General features: G+C 41.7%; 1 protein-coding gene across 4 annotated transcripts in view; it reads right to left on the bottom strand.

The window, feature by feature from the left end:
- Positions 1-19,026, bottom strand: part of nisch (nischarin) — a 35,899-nt gene extending 16,873 nt beyond the window's left edge. The window contains exons 1-15 of one of the 4 annotated variants that reach the window (XM_031825821.1): positions 18,625-19,024; positions 17,497-17,580; positions 17,130-17,312; positions 16,454-16,502; positions 16,005-16,168; positions 15,779-15,874; positions 14,183-14,278; positions 13,945-14,097; positions 13,487-13,555; positions 12,923-13,108; positions 12,498-12,626; positions 8,071-8,187; positions 6,964-7,084; positions 4,596-4,720; positions 9-79 (exon numbers count right to left, since the gene is read on the bottom strand). In XM_031825821.1, the coding sequence (XP_031681681.1) occupies positions 9-79; positions 4,596-4,720; positions 6,964-7,084; positions 8,071-8,187; positions 12,498-12,626; positions 12,923-13,108; positions 13,487-13,555; positions 13,945-14,097; positions 14,183-14,278; positions 15,779-15,874; positions 16,005-16,168; positions 16,454-16,502; positions 17,130-17,312; positions 17,497-17,580; positions 18,625-18,705 (1,724 nt within the window). In that variant the 5' untranslated portion in view covers positions 18,706-19,024. Of the gene's footprint in view, positions 1-8; positions 80-4,595; positions 4,721-6,955; positions 7,085-8,070; positions 8,188-12,497; positions 12,627-12,922; positions 13,109-13,486; positions 13,556-13,944; positions 14,098-14,182; positions 14,279-15,778; positions 15,875-16,004; positions 16,169-16,453; positions 16,503-17,129; positions 17,313-17,496; positions 17,581-18,624 lie in introns of those variants that run through there. The other 3 variants (XM_031825822.1, XM_031825823.1, XM_031825824.1) reach the window with 3 other exon arrangements.

Genomic DNA, 19,026 nt, shown 5'->3' with positions numbered 1-19,026 from the left:
CAACGTACCTACTGTTCTGGTTCTGTTGGGTACTGGAGCGTTCAAAAGAACTAGAATCATCAGGTTGGTGGCTGGTAACCTGGAACAATTACAAAACGTAACATTTAAGATGTTGCTCCACTGAACATGCAACCCACAAAGACAATGTAATATCATGTAGAGTGCCTGGGTCCTCCCAGTCTTATAGACTACAAAGTTTCTTTTTTTTAAAGAGGTACAGCCGGGACACTATTAGGTTACGTTTTGATGTGGTTACATACGACAGATGGTTACACACGTAAATGACGGTACAGTACGAGATATTGTGTCACCGCAAAGGGGGGAGGGGGGGGGTGGGGGGTAAAAACGCTCATTATTCTTTTGGGTTAAGGTGTAAGTGTTAGTACCCAGGGCACTAATGTGCGTCTCTCCTCACTGAATGAACGGCTGATGGAAACCCGATAGAAACAGATAATTGTGCACATGACTGATGACGAAGAAGATGGTGATTGATATTAGAACAATAAGCTTAAGAATTGCTCTTCCTCTGTCCCAGGCACCCAACAGCTCACACCTGAGGGAAAGAAATACACTTATTTTTTTTGTTTTGTTTCAGTCAAAAGATGTCACTGGACTGTATTACTACTGTGACAGCAGTGGAGAAGGTGGAAAGTTTTAAAAGTTCCTTGGCGTACACATCACAGACAAACTGAAATGAAAACACAGACAGCGTTGTGAAGAAGGCTCAGCAGCACCTCTTCAACCTCAGGAGGCGGAAGAAATGTGGCTTGTCACCTAAAACCCTCACATAGTTTTACAGATGCACAATTGAGAGCATCCTGGTACGGCAACTGCAACACAAGGCTCTCCAGAGGGTAGTGAGGTCTGCACAACGCATCACCCACCGGGGACACATTACCTGCCCTCCAGGACACCTACAACACTCGATGTCGTAGAAATGCCAAAAAGATCATCAAGGACAACAACCACCCGAGCCACTGCCTGTTCACCCCGCTACCATCCAGAAGGTGAGGTTAGTACAAGTGCATCAAAGCTGAAACCGAGAAATATACAAATACTTGTTCTCCCCACTGTATATACTGTACTCTATACCATCTACTGCATCTTGCCTATGCCGTCCGGCCATCACTCATCCATATATTTATATGTACATATTCTTATTCCATCCCCTTACATTGTGTGTATTAGGTAGTTGTTGGGGAATTGTTAGATTACTTGTTAGATATTACTGCACTGTCGGAACTAGAAACACAAGCATTTCGCTACACTCGCATTAACATCTGCTAACCATGTGTATGTGACCAATACAATGGCATTTGACTGGACTGTAGCCGATATTTCCACGAAATGCAGCACATTGTCAACTCAAATCGCTTTGAAAAGAGCCTTGCCCTAATGAAAGCCTACAGCCAACATAAGATATATAGATGAGCCTTCGTCCCAGTCGGAGGTCCTGAGCACACTGGAGCAGGTTTTCATCAAGGATCTCTCTGTACTTTGCACCTTTCCCTCAATCCTGGCTAGTTTCCCAGTCCCTGCTGCTGAAAAACATCCCCATAGCATGATGCTGCCACCACCACCATGCTTCACCGTAGAGATGGTGCCAGGTTTTCTCCAGATGTGACATTTGGCATTCAGGTCAATCTTGGTTTCATCAGACCAGAGAATCTTGTTTCTCATGGTCTGAGAGTCCTCTGTCCCTGTGAATTTGAAGTTGGTTGCTCAGTGGTAGAATGTAAGTGTGAAGCTAACAACCTTTTTTAATGTGTAAAGTTGTCTGCTATCCAGTTTTTTGCCTTTTGGCAAATTTGCCTTTTGGCAAATTCCAAGCGGGCTGTCATGTGCCTTTTTCCTGAGGAGTGGCTTCCACCTGGCCACTCCATAAAGGCCTGATTGCTGGAGCGCTGCAGAGATGGGAGAACCTTCCAGAAGGACAACCATCTCCACAGAGGAACTCTGGAGCTCTATCAGAGTGACAATCTGGGTTTTTGGTCACCTCTCTGACCAAGGCCCTTCGCCCCCGATTGCTCAGTTTGGCTGGGTGGCCAGCATGATGAGACTAATGATGATTTGAAAAAAGTAGCTTGAAAGGCATGAGCTCTGCTTACTTTTTTTTTGCACAGGATGTACACACGACAATAGTCTCACAATTTGACACTTGATAATGCCTCGAATTTCACGGCGGCATCCCTTTGTAGCCGTGAAGCACCCTAAGAAAATCCATGCCTTTCGCGGCCCGGAGTGTTGGTGTTTTGCCCTTCTCCCTGAGTGTGCTGCGCAACCCAAAGCATGATCGGGTCTTTCTCACAGGTTACAAGTGAAGACAGACACATCAGGGGACGCAACTGCGTGCATTCCTTCCGTGTTTCCTTCCGTGTATTCCTTCCGTGTATTCATTTCAGTTCCGAGGTGCATATTGAAGATATTGGAAAAAATGTCCACATTTACTTTGTCAGCCAACAAGATGAGTAAGTCTAACGAACAGCAAAAGCACTAGCCTATGTCAATCTACTATCCCCCATAGTACAAAAGTTTACCTATTCTATGAGAGAAATACATATTCCAAACATATTCTGGGACAGTTGTGGGATGCGATAGATCCCAAATTAATAAAACCACTAGCATCAAAAAAAACAGTTTTACGCAATGTGGCAACAGATCAGAACGTTTGGCTTAAAATGTTGATAAACTATGAGGCTATTTCTTCACACTATTATCGCAGCAATGCGCACATGGTAGTAGGCTATAAGCGCAAATGTACCATTAAGAGAAAATAGAGAATGGAGGACGCTTAATCCGTGGTTCATTTTTATGCCAGGTAGACTATACTCCTGTTATAAAGAGAAGACAAGTGTTTAATATTAGGAAAGTTGAGAAATAAATATTGTAGGCCTAGTCTATAGGAAGCTGATGGAATCCTCCTCTTTTTTATTAGAGGCCATCACTCTGTTTTCCCCCTGCAATTGCATAGCCTACAGAAATGTTGTGCAACATGAGCTCATGGGCTCTCATGAAGTGTTTGATTAGATTTTCGATACATTTGCATTGATGTCAGAGAGATTAGAGGGACAATAGTGCTGAGTACCAGGTAGTTAACAAGTTTGGTAGGTTACTAATGACCATCAGCAGCATCAGAACTTGGAGGAGCCTAATTACTGTGACTAAACGGTCATGTGGCATTTGACTGCCTTCATGACTCGTGACTACCGGTGTGGGGGTAATACGGTCACCGCAACAGCCCTACCCACAGGTGGACGCCAATCAAGTTCTAGAAACATCTCAAGGATGATCCATAGAAACAGGATGCACCGGAGCTGAATTTGAAGTCTCATAGCAAAAGGTCTGAATAGTTATGTGAATAAGGTATCCATTTTTTGATTTTGTATAAATCAGCAAACATTTTTAAAAACCTGCTTTTGCTTTGTCATTTTGGTGTATTGCATATAGACAGATGTGTATGTGTGTTTATTTAATACATTTTTTGAATAAGGCTGCAACGTAACAAAATGTGGAAAAAGGGAAGGGGTCTGAATACTTTCGGAATTAAACTTGAACAATTCCCCAAATCTGATACACAACCAAATGTCGGCATTTAAACCATCCAAATATTTCATACGATATTCTGCCCATATTGGGACTCAGCTTGACTGATCTCCTTCCTATAGGACTACAATGAAATATATAATTAAATTTGAAATCATGAAGTTCATTCACAATTGCATGCTCGGCTTCAAAAGCCCATATCACTAAATTGAGTAAATGTGTTTAATGGTGCCCTCTGGTGGTTAAAACGAGCATTAAAAGCAAGAACTGTAAAGCACCATTCCACACCACGGCATACCGCACGCTATACCAGCGTATGTCACAACTTTTAAATTGTGAGCCGAAGTTTCCTCAAGATGAAAAGGAAAGGAGGGTGGTCGGGTTGGATGGGTAAGTGTATAACGTGAACGGCAAGCGACCCTAAGGTTGCGTGTCATGAATCTCATCACAGACAACTTTAGTATTTTAGTAACTTTGCAACTACTTGGCATGTTAGCATGTTAGCTAACCCTTCCCATAGCGTTAACCTTAATTCCTTAGATAGCTAACATTAGCCAGCTAACTAACGTTAGCCAACTAGCAACCTAGTTAAAAATGGAATTTGTCAAATATACATATTGCAAATTCGTAACTTATTGCACGAATTGCAATTCGTAACATATCATACGAATGATCATTTGTTACATCATTTGAATTGTAATTGGTATCATACCAAATGGATAATGGACATCCACAAATGTATACATACCATACCAAATGTAACATATCATACTAATTTCAGTACTCCACATTTTCGTTTACTATGTTACGTCTACCCCTGAGTTCAGGTAGTTTTTTTGGACAATTTTACATACAGTATGTAATGAATTTTATATTACTTTATGTTTTAAGAATCACTATTATAATTTTTTTTAAACGGTACGTTCACAAAGAAACTAAACATTATTTTTCTTGCAGCAGTTTCCATATTACTAAATAAATCGTGAAAACGTCATAATAAAAATGTGTTTTTTTGTTGTTGTGTGCAATCAGATGAAGAAAAAAAAACTCACCTGTAGTTGTTCCTCACAAGGCAGTGTGTTTACATCATCATAGCATCGCTGGGTATCAAGTGCAATAAAATCCACAGGAGTCAATATTGTAGGGGTAACAAAGCCTTCTTCTTTACATATCAATTCTGGAACAAACAAAAACATTTAAATAGTGATCTGAAATGTATACTGCTACGCGTCAAAGTGTGTTTAGTGTGAGCTTACGTCACGGTTAAAGCACACTGTATATCACAGTGGTAAGAGTTACAACATTACTGTGTGTCTCAGGGGGGAGTAGTGATGTATTAGTAAGAGCTGTGTGTCTCAGGGGGGAGTAGTGATGTATTAGTAAGAGCTGTGTGTCTCGGGGGGAGTAGTGGTGTATTAGTAAGAGCTGTGTGTCTCAGGGGGGAGTAGTGATGTATTAGTAAGGGCTGTGTCTCTCAGGGGGGAGTAGTGATGTATTAGGAAGAGCTGTGTCTCTCTAAGGGGGGAGTAGTGGTGTATTAGTAAGAGCTGTCTCAGGGTGTGACGTCTGGGACTGCTCAAATACGAGATCGTTAGCCCTAAGATTGCGTCACTGACCCGCCCACATTAAACGATTCCCTGATCCACCTCTATGCAGACACCATTCTGTATACTTCTGGCCCTTCCTTGGACACTGTGCTATCTAACCTCCAAACGAGCTTCAATGCCATACAACACTCCTTCCGTGGCCTCCAACTGCTCTTAAACGCTAGTAAAACCAAATGCATGCTTTTCAACCGTTCACTGCCTGCACCCACACGCCTGACCAGCATCACCACCCTGGATGGTTCCGACCTTGAATATGTGGACATCTATAAGTACCTAGGTGTCTGGCTAGACTGTAAACTCTCCTTCCAGACTCATATCAAACATCTCCAATCCAAAATCAAATCTAGAATCGGCTTCCTATTTCACAAAACAAAGCCTCCTTCACTCACGCCGCCAAACTTACCCTAGTAAAACTGACTATCCTACCGATCCTCGACTTTGGCGATGTCATCTGCAAAATAGCTTCCAATACTCTACTCAGCAAACTGGATGCAGTTTATCACAGTGCCATCCGTTTTTTTACTAAAGCACCTTATACCACCCACCACTGCGACCTGTATGCTCTAGTCGGCTGGCCAGACTCACTGGCTCCAGGTCATCTACAAGTCCATGCTAGGTAAAGCTCCGCCTTATCTCAGTTCACTGGTCACGATGGCAACACCCACCCGTAGCACGCGCTCCAGCAGGTGTATCTCACTGATCATCCCTAAAGCCAACACCTCATTTGGCCACCTTTCCTTCCAGTTCTCTGCTGCCTGTGACTGGAACGAATTGCAAAAATCTCTGAAGTTGGAGACTTTTATCTCCCTCACCAACTTTAAACATCAGCTATCTGAGCAGCTAACCGATCGCTGCAGCTGTACATAGTCCATCGGTAAGTAGCCCACCCATTTTTACCTACCTCATCCTCATACTGTTTTTATTTATTTACTTTTCTGCTCTTTTGCACACCAGTATCTCTACCTGTACATGACCATCTGATCATTTATCACTCCAGTGTTAATCTGTTAAATTGTAATTATTCGCCTACCTCCTCATGCCTTTTGCACACAATGTATATAGACTCCCCCTTTGTTTTCTACTATGTTATTGACTTGTTTATTGTTTACTCCATGTGTAACTCTGTGTTGTTGTCTGTTCACACAGCTTTGCTTTATCTTGGCCAGGTCGCAGTTGAAAATGAGAACTTGTTCTCAACTAGCCTACCTGGTTAAATAAAGGTGTTCTCAACTAGCCTACCTGGTTAAATAAAGGTGTTCTCAACTGGCCTACCTGGTTAAATAAAGGTGAAATAAATAATTAAATACATAAAACGATCGTCGGTGACCGCGTGCCCTGAGTAGGCAAGGACATGGGGCTTTTGTCTCCCATCTCAAAAACTAGTCTGAGAAAGCTAAAAATCTGGGCCAAAATCGTGTAGTGTACACTCTGTTTAAGAGCGTTGAAGCACGAGGCTCAACTTCTCCACTGTTTTGGTCCTGTTGCTACCACGCTGTAACAGCATGAACCAAACCTGTGCACATGCGCAGATACTATGTGTGACTGTGTGAGAACGAAGTCGTGCATCTCGCTCTTCGCAATATCATCAGTGCTGCTCGTGATGATGTCATTTCGCTGAGTCTACCTTTAACATAGTGACTGGTATAGAGCTGCTGAGAGAGAGAGAGAGAGAGAGAGAGAGAGAGAGAGAGAGAGCAAGAGAGAGCGAGCAAGAGAGAGCGAGCAAGAGAGAGCGAGAGAGTAGTGTTGAGAGAGCTAGAGCGTATAGGAGCAGAGCAGGCCCCACCCAGCAGCCTGATACATACATGATTACCTTGGCTGGAGCAGGCTGGGGCTAGGGCTGAGGAGAGGAGAGAGGAAGAGGAGGAAGAGGCGGCAGCGACAGAGGGGGAGATGGAAGATCCACCACCAGACAGCCTGGAGTCCTCACTGATCTGACAAACACACCAGCAGGCTTCGCTTTAGTCAACATATAATATAGAGGAATATTCTATATATATTTGCCACCTCCTATGCCATTGTTACAGGCAAGACAGCACAAACAGATCTGGGACTCAGGCTAGCTGCATTCAATACTATAGTTAATGGTTCATTTTAGATAGACCTCTTTACAGTTAGCAAGGAAAAGGATATTAGCATTTATTTTTGGGGGAAAGAACCCCCCCCCCCCCAACGATATCAGTAATACTGTAATAACCCCCCCCCCCAAAGATATCAGTAATACTGTAATAACCCCCCCCCCCCCCCCCCCCCCCCCCCCCCCAACGATATCAGTAATACTGTAATAACCCCCCAAAGATATCAGTAATACTGTAATCCCCCCCCCCCCAAGATATCAGTAATGCTGTAATAACCCCCCCCCCAAGATATCAGTAATACTGTAATCCCCCCCCCCAAGATATCAGTAATGCTGTAATAACCCCTCAAAGATATCAGTAATGCTGTAATAACCCCTCAAAGATATCAGTAATACTGTAATACCCCCCCCCCCCCAAGATATCAGTAATACTGTAATAACCCCCCAAAGATATCAGTAATACTGTAATCCCCCCCCCCCCCCCAAGATATCAGTAATACTGTAATAACCCCTCAAAGATATCAGTAATACTGTAATAACCCCTCAAAGATATCAGTAATAGTGTAATACCCCCCCCCCCCAGATAACAGTAATACTGTAATAACCCCCCCCCCCCAAGATATCAGTAATACTGTAATCCCCCCCCCCCCCCAAGATATCAGTAATACTGTAATCCCCCCCCCCCCCCCAAGATAACAGTAATGCTGTAATAACCCCTCAAAGATAACAGTAATACTGCAATAACCAGTTGTAAGATGCTCCTGTTCACAGAGATCAACAGGCTCAGAACACTAGACAAAGTTACCACAAATCATTACTCTGCCCTTGGTTATGGCACCTTACCTTCTTTTCATGGCTGTTGGCCATTCGGTCTTTAGATTCTTTGGCTTTCTGAATAGCTTTCAACACCTCCACAGTGTCCAGCTCTTTCTCTGTCGGCGCAGTGCTGTCCAAGCATACCTGTTAGACAAGGACAACCACATCAACAATCAGTGGGTAGTTACCAACCTACCACTACAGTTACCAACCTACCACTACAGTTACTAGAGTTACAACCTACTACTACCACCACTGCTACTACTGTTGCTGCTTCTACTACTACTTCTGCTGCTACTACTACTACTACTACTGTTGTTGCTACTACTACTACTACTGTTGTTGCTACTACTGCTGTTGCTACTACTACTACTACTGTTGTTGCTACTAATTCTGCTGCTACTACTGTTGTTGCTACTACTGCTGCTACTACTGCTGCTACTACTACTACTTCTGCTACTACTGCTGCTACTACTACTTCTGCTACTACTACTACTGCTGCTACTTCTGCTGCTGCTACTTCTGCTGCTGCTACTTCTGCTGCTGCTACTTCTGCTGCTGCTACTACTGTTGTTGCTACTACTACTGTTGCTGCTACTACTACTACTACTACTACTGTTGTTGCTGCTACTTCTGTTGTTGCTGCTACTGTTGTTGCTACAACTGCTGCTACTACTACTACTACTGTTGTTGCTACTACGGCTAATACTACTACTGCTGCTACTACTACTGTTGTTGCTACTACTGCTACTACTGTTGTTGCTACTACTGCTGCTACTACGGCTAATACTACTACTGCTGCTACTACTGTTGTTGCTACTACTGTTGTTGCTACTACTGTTGTTGCTACTACTGCTGCTACTACTGCTGCTACTACGGCTAATACTACTACTGCTGCTACTACTGTTGTTGCTACTACTGTTGTTGCTACTACTGCTACTACTACTGTTGTTGCTACTACTGCTGCTACTACGGCTAATGCTGCTACTATGGCTAATACTACTACTGCTACTACTATGGCTAATACTGCTGCTACTACTATGGCTAATACTGCTGCTACTATGGCTAATACTACTACTGCTGCTACTATGGCTAATACTACTACTGCTGCTACTATGGCTAATACTACTACTGCTACTATGGCTAATACTACTACTGCTACTACTATGGCGAATACTACTACTACTATGGCTAATACTACTACTGCTATGGCTAATACTACTACTGCTACTACTATGGCTAATACTACTACTGCTACTACTATGGCTAATACTACTACTGCTACTACTATGGCTAATACTACTACTGCTGCTACTATGGCTAATACTACTACTGCTGCTACTATGGCTAATACTACTACTGCTGCTACTATGGCTAATACTACTACTGCTACTATGGCTAACACTACTACTGCTGCTACTATGGCTAATACTACTTCTGCTGCTGCTGATGCTGCTACTATGGCTAATACTACTACTGCTGCTACTATGGCTAATACTACTACTGCTGCTACTATGGCTAATACTACTACTGCTGCTACTACGGCTAATACTACTACTGCTGCTACTACGACTACTGCTGCTACTACGGCTAATACTACTACTGCTACTACGGCTAATACTACTATTGCTGCTACTACGGCTAATACTACGGCTAATACTACTACTGCTGCTACTATGGCTAATACTACTACTGCTGCTACTATGGCTAATACTACTACTACTATGGCTAATACTACTACTGCTGCTACTATGGCTAACACTACTACTGCTGCTACTACGGCTAATACTACTACTGCTGATACTACTACTGCTGCTACTACGGCTAATACTACTACTGCTGCTACTACGGCTAATACTGCTACTGCTGCTACTACGACTACTGCTGCTACTACGGCTAATACTACTACTGCTACTACGGCTAATACTACTATTGCTGCTACTACGGCTAATACTACTACTGCTGCTACTACGGCTAACACTACTACTGCTGCTACTACGGCTAACACTACTACGGCTAATACTACTACGGCTAACACTACTATGGCTAATACTACTACTGCTGCTACTACGGCTAATACTACTACTGCTGCTACTACGGCTAACACTACTACTGCTGCTACTACGGCTAACACTACTACGGCTAATACTACTACTGCTGCTAACACTACTACGGCTAATACTACTACTGCTGCTACTACGGCTAACACTACTACTGCTGCTACTACGGCTAATACTACTACTGCTGCTACTACGGCTAATACTACTACTGCTGCTACTACGGCTAATACTACTACTGCTGCTACTACAGCTAATACTACTACTGCTACTACTACTGCTGCTACTACGGCTAATACTACTACTGCTGCTACTACGGCTAATACTACTACTGCTGCTACTACGGCTAATACTACTACTGCTGCTACTACGGCTAATACTACTACTGCTGCTACTACGGCTAATACTACTACTGCTGCTACTACGGCTAATACTACTACTGCTGCTACTACGGCTAATACTACTACTGCTGCTACTACGGCTAATACTACTACTGCTGCTACTACGGCTAATACTACTACTGCTGCTACTACGGCTAATACTACTACTGCTGCTACTACGGCTAACACTACTACTGCTGCTACTACGGCTAACACTACTACTGCTGCTACTACGGCTAATACTAATACTGCTGCTACTACGGCTAATACTACTACTGCTGCTACTACGACTACTGCTGCTACTACGGCTAATACTACTACTACGGCTAATACTACTATTGCTGCTACTACGGCTAATACTAATATTGCTGCTACTACGGCTAATACTACTACTGCTGCTACTACTACTACCCCTACAGCTGCTACTACTATGACTACTGCTGCTACTATGGCTAATACTACTGCTGCTATGGCTAATACTACTACTGCTATGGCTAATACTACTACTGCTATGGCTAATACTACTACTGCTATGGCTAATACTACTACTGCTATGGCTAATACTACTACTGCTATGGCTAATACTACTACTGCTATGGCTAATACTACTACTGCTATGGCTAATACTACTACTACTGCTACTATGGCTAATACTACTACTGCTGCTACTGTTACCACTGCTGCTGCTAGTATGGCTAATACTACTTCTGATGATGCTGCTACTTCTACAGCTAATACTACTACTACTTCTGCTGCTGATGATGCTGCTACTGCTGCTACTACTACTAAGGCTAATACTACTACTGCTGCTTCTACTGCTGCTACTGTGGCTAATACTGCTACTACTGCTTCTACTGCTGCTACTATGGCTAATACTACTACTGCTGCTACTATGGCTAACACTACTACTGCTGCTACTATGGCTAACACTACTACTGCTGCTACTATGGCTAACACTACTACTGCTGCTACTATGGCTAACACTACTACTGCTGCTACTATGGCTAACACTACTACTGCTGCTACTATGGCTAATACTACTACTGCTACTATGGCTAATACTACTACTGCTACTATGGCTAATACTACTACTGCTGCTACTATGGCTAATACTACTACTGCTGCTACTATGGCTAATACTACTACTGCTGCTACTATGGCTAATACTACTACTGCTGCTACTATGGCTAATACTACTACTGCTGCTACTATGGCTAATACTACTACTGCTGCTACTATGGCTAATACTACTACTGCTGCTACTATGGCTAATACTACTACTGCTGCTACTATGGCTAATACTACTACTGCTAATACTATTACTGCTGCTACTATGGCTAATACTATTACTGCTGCTACTATGGCTAATACTACTACTGCTGCTACTATGGCTAATACTACTACTGCTGCTACTATGGCTAAAACTACTACTGCTGCTGCTGCTACTACTACTACTGCTGCTGCTGCTACTATGGTTAATATTACTGCTGCTGCTAGTATAACTAATACTGCTGCTACTGTTACTACTGCTGCTGCTAGTATGGCTAATACTGCTTCTGCTGCTGATGATGCTGCTGCTACTGCTGCTACTACTACCACTACTAAGGCTAATACTACTACTACTTCTGCTGCTGCTGCTACTACTACTACTACTACTAAGGCTAATACTACTACTACTACTTCTGCTGCTGCTACTACTACTACTACTACTACTAAGGCTAATACTACTACTACTTCTGCTGCTGCTGCTACTACTACTACTACTACTACTACTACTACTACTAAGGCTAATACTACTACTTGTGCTGCTGCTACTACTACTACTACTACTACTACTAAGGCTAATACTACTTCTGCTACTACTAAGGCTAATACTACTACTACTTCTGCTGCTGCTGATACTACTACTAAGGCTACTCCTACTAAGGCTACTACTAGGTTGCCTCCCCCACTAAGAAGTCAGTCTGTCTGTCCTACTGTATGTGGTGTGTGTGTGTGTGTGTGTGTGTGTCCATACCTCTGAGGCGCGGTCCCAGAACTGAGCCAGCACCTTGGTTCTGTAGTCAGGGATGATACACATGGGGTTGTTAGACAGGACCAGCCTCTCCAGGCAGGGCAGCATTCCTATGTACCTGATCTCCTCAAGCTGAGAGGACAGAGGAAATTCAGCACTTTAGTCAGCTTTATATGTATATTATATACCACCGCAGTTACTGTAGCTAGTAACTTCACTGTAGTAAAAGTAGTTTTAGGCCAGCTACTACTAGCTTAGTGACAACTGATGTAAAAACATTTGATTTTTTTTAAACAATTAGAATACTAGCGACCTGTCCCAGCTTGTTGAAGCCAAGGTCCAGGTTGACTAGAGAAAATAGTTCAGCGAGGCCCGATTGATTAATTGATTTATTGATTGGATGCTGCAGAGTGGTAAGATTACCCTACCTGTCCCAGTTTGTTGGAGCTGAGGTCCAGGTTAACCAGAGAGTATAGTTTAGTGAGGCCTGCGAGGCTGTCGAGCTGGTTGCCTGCCAGGTTGAGGGTCTTGATGTTACCCAGTTTGGTGTGGGCCCCTTCTAACACTGTCAGAATGTTGTAAGAAAGGTCCAGGTGGATCAGATTGTACAGGTGCTGAAACACAAGCAAAAAACAACATGAAAACAAAATGGACGTCATATTATGGTCTTGGGTACTCTTGTACTTTTCTCTAGAAATGGCCTCAACTAGCCAAAACATCATTAAGTCAAATACAGTGACAGGTTAATCCTGTAACATGATTAGCTACTTTTTTCCCCTCTATTTTTTAAATTTTTAAACACATTATTAATAACATGTTACATGTTTTATTAGGGGAACATTCAAATATTTACATTAAATGAAGCCATACAAACAACACCACCACAACCACTAAGATATGGGGCTCTTTTGTTTTGAATGTTGTCTTGACAATACGTTCTATCTCTGTACCGGAGCTCTACAGCTCTATGAACATCTCTAGTCTGAACATACCTGAAGGTTTTCCACCATAGAGAGCTCGTTGGAACTAAGATCTAAGAATTCGACTTTTGGTATCAATTTCTGAAAAATAGGACAAAATAAATAAAAAGTTACCAGAATTACACATATAGTCAATTGTATTATGGCCAAACATAGACGTACAGTATAATTCCATTAATAACACAAAAACAAACATGAATAACACAATCCCATTAATTTTATTTACCTTTATTTAACTAGGCAAGTCAGTTAAGAACAAATTCTTATTTTCAATGACGGCCTAGGAACAGTGGGTTAACTGCCTTGTTCAGGGGCAGAACGACAGATTTGTACCTTGTCAGCTCGGGGGTTTGAACTTTCAACCTTCCGGTTACTAGTCCAACGCTCTAACCACTAGGCTACCTTGCCGAATAACAGACATTCGTTATTATTATTATTATTATTATTGATATGAGTGTAGGGTCTCTCACCACTGAGTTGTCTATGCAGACTATGTGGTTGTGGCTCATGTCCAGGGTGGTGAGAGTCTTCCAGGTAGGGATGATGGTGGCGACGGGCCGGTCTGTAAGTGTTCCCTCTGCGACCCACTGAGGGGACACGCATGCCTCCGGAACCAGCACATCCTACACAACGAAGGTAGGAATCAATACAGATTTACCTACCAGCCACACACACACAAATCAACTATGAGTAAAGTGGACGTGCTACCATCATGGATGCTGCAGAGTGGTGGACATTCAGCGTGACCAGACAGGGTTTCAGAGAAGGCAGTCCCATGATCTGGGCCGAGTTACAGTCACTTATCTGGAAGAAAATGATTTAAAAATAAAAAAATCAGGGGAACAAGTGACGGTTTAATTACCAATAGGACTTTATGCTAACATGACTAAACGGTAACACGTTAGAATAATGTTTATTACTAAGTATTAATAAAACTGTTGATAAGTATTACCAAAACAGAATATTTATCACCAATAATTGAGTTAATAATTTAGTTCTATATCAGCTGATGGTATGCTGCTTTAAGTATCTGTGTGTCCTTGTTGTGTCTCATGGTCTATTTATGGGTAATGGATGTATTGGCTGGTGCAATCAAACTTCTCCTCTTGGGGATTAATAACATACTATCTTAACATTACCTAGCCTGGTCACAGATCTGTTGTCTTGCTAATAATGTCAATAAGAAGCACAGATCTGAGATCAGGCTAACCCACCAAAAAAGGCTTCAGAAATGCTGTTTCATGACCCAGGAAAAAGGAATTGCAAATTGTTGACATCATTTTGTAGATAATGATATTAAGTGGAAGAATGTGTGATCTACAACTAATAAATTAAATCAAATGTATTTATATAGCCCTTCGTACATCAGCTGATATCACAAAGTGCTGTACAGAATCCCAGCCTAAAACCCCAAACAGCAAGCAATGCAGGTGTAGAAGCACGGTGGCTAGGAAAAACTCCCTAGAAAGGCCAAAACCTAGGAAGAAACCTAGAGAGGAACCAGGCTATGTGGGGTGGACAGTCCTCTTCTGGCTGTGCCGGGTGGAGATTATAACAGAACATGGCCAAGATGTTCAAATGTTCATAAATGACCAACAGGAGATTAGAACAGAATATGGCCAAGATGTTAAAATGTTCATAAATGACCAACAGGAGATTAGAACAGAATATGGCCAAGATGTTCAAATGTTCATAGATGACCAACAGGAGATTAGAACAGAATATGGCCAAGATGTTCAAATGTTCATAGATGACCAATAGGGTCAAATAATAACAATCAAAGTTGCACATGAATTAAATATTATAAATCAAAAAGGTACGAACCGAAGGAATCCTGAAATAATATGAGATAAGAAGCTGTTCATTTTTCTCAGATGCCAGAACAGAGCTTTATGTATCTGTCGGGACCTTGAATGTTTTGAGAGCTGTGTTAGCTAGCAAACATTGTTCTGTCTTTAGTTTGGCTAGCAGGCAAAAGTAATAAGATTAAATACAGCTGCCAAAACGTCTTCTATTAACTGAGAAAACCACTGCACATGGTTTAGACTTGATGCTAAATAGCATAACTAAAGATAAAAAGTTAATGTGCAAACTTTTCCAAGTTTTGAATGAGAAAGTTATTTTTCATTACATTATCTACATAATGTTGTTGAAATGTTGCAGTTTCGTTTTCTGGGTCATGGGCCCTTGGACTGTCACCCATTGGCCCTTGGACTATCACCCATTGGCCCTTGGACTATCACCCATTGGCCCTTGGACTATCACCCATTGGCCCTTGGACTATCACCTATTGCTAGTACATACCTCTATCTGTAGGAGAGCTTTAAAGACTGAAAGGTCAAACGTGAGGCTGTCTTCCTGGATGTTACTGGTCCCCACCTCTCCTCTGGTGCCTGTGATCTGGGAGAACAGTAGAGACAAACAAGACATGGCTAAACACTAGTGGGTTTTTAAGGGCGCCTGTACATAGATCAAATCATATTAGCTACAGATTCAGAGATGTCGAGAGAGAGAGAGAGAGAGAGTTCACCTTGAGGTATTTGAGTCTGCAGGTGAAGTCCAGGATGTGTCCCAGGTCTGCCTTGGCATCACCATTAGAGCAGGTAGGCTTGGCCAGCTTCAGCTGCTGAGTGATGGCATACAGCTGGAGGGGACACAATGTGAACACCTCACCAGCCACCAGCAACTGCTCTCCTGCAATCAATCAATATCTTTATTGTTCCTGTTCAGACATTTGTAGTGCAGTAAGTCAAGGGTAGCGCAGCCAGTAGAATACAAAAAAAAGATTGCAGATTATTACATCAACATTTTTACTACTGCTTGTATCATGTATTATCGTACAACAGTCTTGTCTGAAAGCCACTTCTGAAAATAATACATTTATTATGTTGTTTTCTATTACTGGATGTGTAAATTGTACTATTGTTATTCTTTTCTACATAATGAGTCTATTGGTAGCTGATGAACCAATTAACAAACCCTTGTGGAACAACTCCTCTGCCAGAGCGGCTGTGATTCCATTCATTTCCTGAAGACATGGACAAAAGACAAACATTACAAGTGAGACATTCCTTAGCGAAGAAGAAAGAAACTTCTCTTCTAGTCTATGTTATTGTCATTAATTCTGGTCACGTCTGTCACGGCTATCAAATTGACAAGTACCACAAGTATTGTGGTAGTAACAAATGCTGATTTAATTTGTTACTACCACAAGACTTGTGGTACTGGTCAATTTGATAGCCGTGACAGACGTGTCCTGTCATCATGCGCTCTCAAATGATTTGTTGTTTTGTTGTTGTAATAATGATAGTTAAAACAGATGATCAATGATGGATAGCACTAAGACATGAACACTAACTCACTGACCTGCAAAACAGCTGAATAACTAAATAGCCTACTTAAATTGCTTTATCAATTCAGGACATGATCATTAAACTCTGACAACAGCGAAGCTGTTTCCTGCCTGATGTTCTGCTGTGACAAGATTCAAAACCCTTGATAATATTTAACCACCACTACAGATATGAATAGCTCATGAGATTACACACACCTGATCTGACCTGTGCATCTCCACCGTGGATCAAAGTGCACACACACAAGTGAAAAACAAATCGGACATATTACAAGACCAACATATGTGTGTGTGTCTCCTTACATATTGGTGGAAGTGCAGAAAGTAGGAGAGGACTTTAGGGGCAGCTGTAGGGAATCTGACCAGCAGTGTTTGTAGGTAGACTTCCAGTTCCTTCTGACGTTTCTCTACCAGGCTTTTGGAGTTTTTACCGATCATCTTCTTAGGCGGCAGTAAATGTTTCTCTATCTTCTTCTCAGCTGTCAGCTTGGGTTAAAATATTTGTATGAATCTCACAATTTAAAAAAAGGTCACAATAAACAGTATCAGTTGTGTAAACTGAACTAGCAGAATATGACAGTTATTACATAACTGTTACATGGCAGACAGTGTCATATATTTTACAATGTGTCAATGGTTCACAACATTGCAAATTTTTCAAGTCACTCACTTTCTCATGCAAGTCATGGAAATCACTGTAGCGATGCTTTATGGTCCATCTGTGATCCCTTACTTTCACCTCAATGACGTACACCTGGAGAATAAATGAATATTAATAATAGAATATGGTCATGGTTTTTCTTCTTCTCTCTCCTAGACGAGACGTGAAAATTTAATTCGTATCACCTTAGATAGACACAGGGTCAATCACAGTGGTCTGTTTTCTCTGTGTATCGAATATTACCCAACAAATTACTGAGAGGAGAACAATAACGACTATTATTAGCTAACTTGTGATGTGAATATCAATGAATGGGACCTGTCATCAGTTAAACACAGCATGAATCATAAGGAATTGATTGAGCTTTCTTTACCACGATACTATATATATATATATATATATATATACACACTATAGGCCCCAGAAACTAGCACAGTAAACAGAGAGGAATGTATCAGTGACAGTCAGTTGTCCTGATTGACTGACAGTGTAGCTAGCTAGAGTGAGCTTTGTGATACCTAGCGAAAAAGCTAAATTATTTGACGCACATCTCAGGATCCATCATGACAACACCGTTAACTAGCAGCTTAACAGCTTACTAAGAACATTTCGTAGTTAATTAGTTGACTGTCTGTATGAAAATATTGCTGTGTTTCACGATAAAAACCTCAATTAGCTTGGTAGCTATAGCTAGTTAGCTAGCTAGCTTCGAGAGACGTCACGTAGATTGAAAAGGATTTGTCATTTAATATGTACACATACATGTCAATTAGCATCATGATTTTAAACTGTAGCACGCGTGCAGTTATAAAATCTTGGGATTAATTTAGCTAGATATGTTAGTGATTTGCTTGAGTTATATGATTGCTTCTACGTGACATTAAAACAGGAAGCTATACGTACTTACTAGCTAGCTAACTAGATTGCTAATACCTAGCTAACTAGATTGCTAATACCTAGCTAACTAGATTGCTAATACCTAGCTAAATAGATTGCTAATACCTAGCTAACTAGATTAATAATAACTAGATTGATAACTGGCTAACTAGATTGCTAATAGATTGATAACGCTAACTAGATTTCTAATAACAAGATTGCTAATAGCTAGATTGCTAATAGCTAGCTACATGAACGTACAGTGTAATTCTCTACGAGCTCCGATCCAACGATGGAAACCTTTTTTACAACGACATCCTCGGGAAATACGGCAGTATCCATCTTGAAAATCACGATATCAAAAAATATATATATAATCAGTAGAGAAACTGGTCCAATGTTGTTTTAGCTTTAAGGTCCTCGGTGGATGTACAGTGCTATCTAGCTAGCGTTCTCCTCCATCTTTGTTGTGACAGACAGCTGCGGTCTGGTTAAATCCCGGAAAACTATTCAAAGCCAAAAAGGAGAGACCGTTCGCTAAACAGATCTAGAGGCGTTGTCCTTTCCCTAATAGCCTACTTCTAAATCTTTGACCTGACTGGCTGTCTTGGTACCAGTACATGATTTTAGTACTCAGCCCAATGCTGCGTAAAGAATAGATTA

The sequence above is a fragment of the Oncorhynchus kisutch genome, linkage group LG5 (assembly GCF_002021735.2).
Source record: "Oncorhynchus kisutch isolate 150728-3 linkage group LG5, Okis_V2, whole genome shotgun sequence".
Taxonomy (NCBI): Eukaryota; Metazoa; Chordata; class Actinopteri; order Salmoniformes; family Salmonidae; genus Oncorhynchus; species Oncorhynchus kisutch.
The sequence above is the reverse complement of the archived record's forward strand: the minus strand, read 5'-3'. Positions and strand labels throughout refer to the sequence as shown.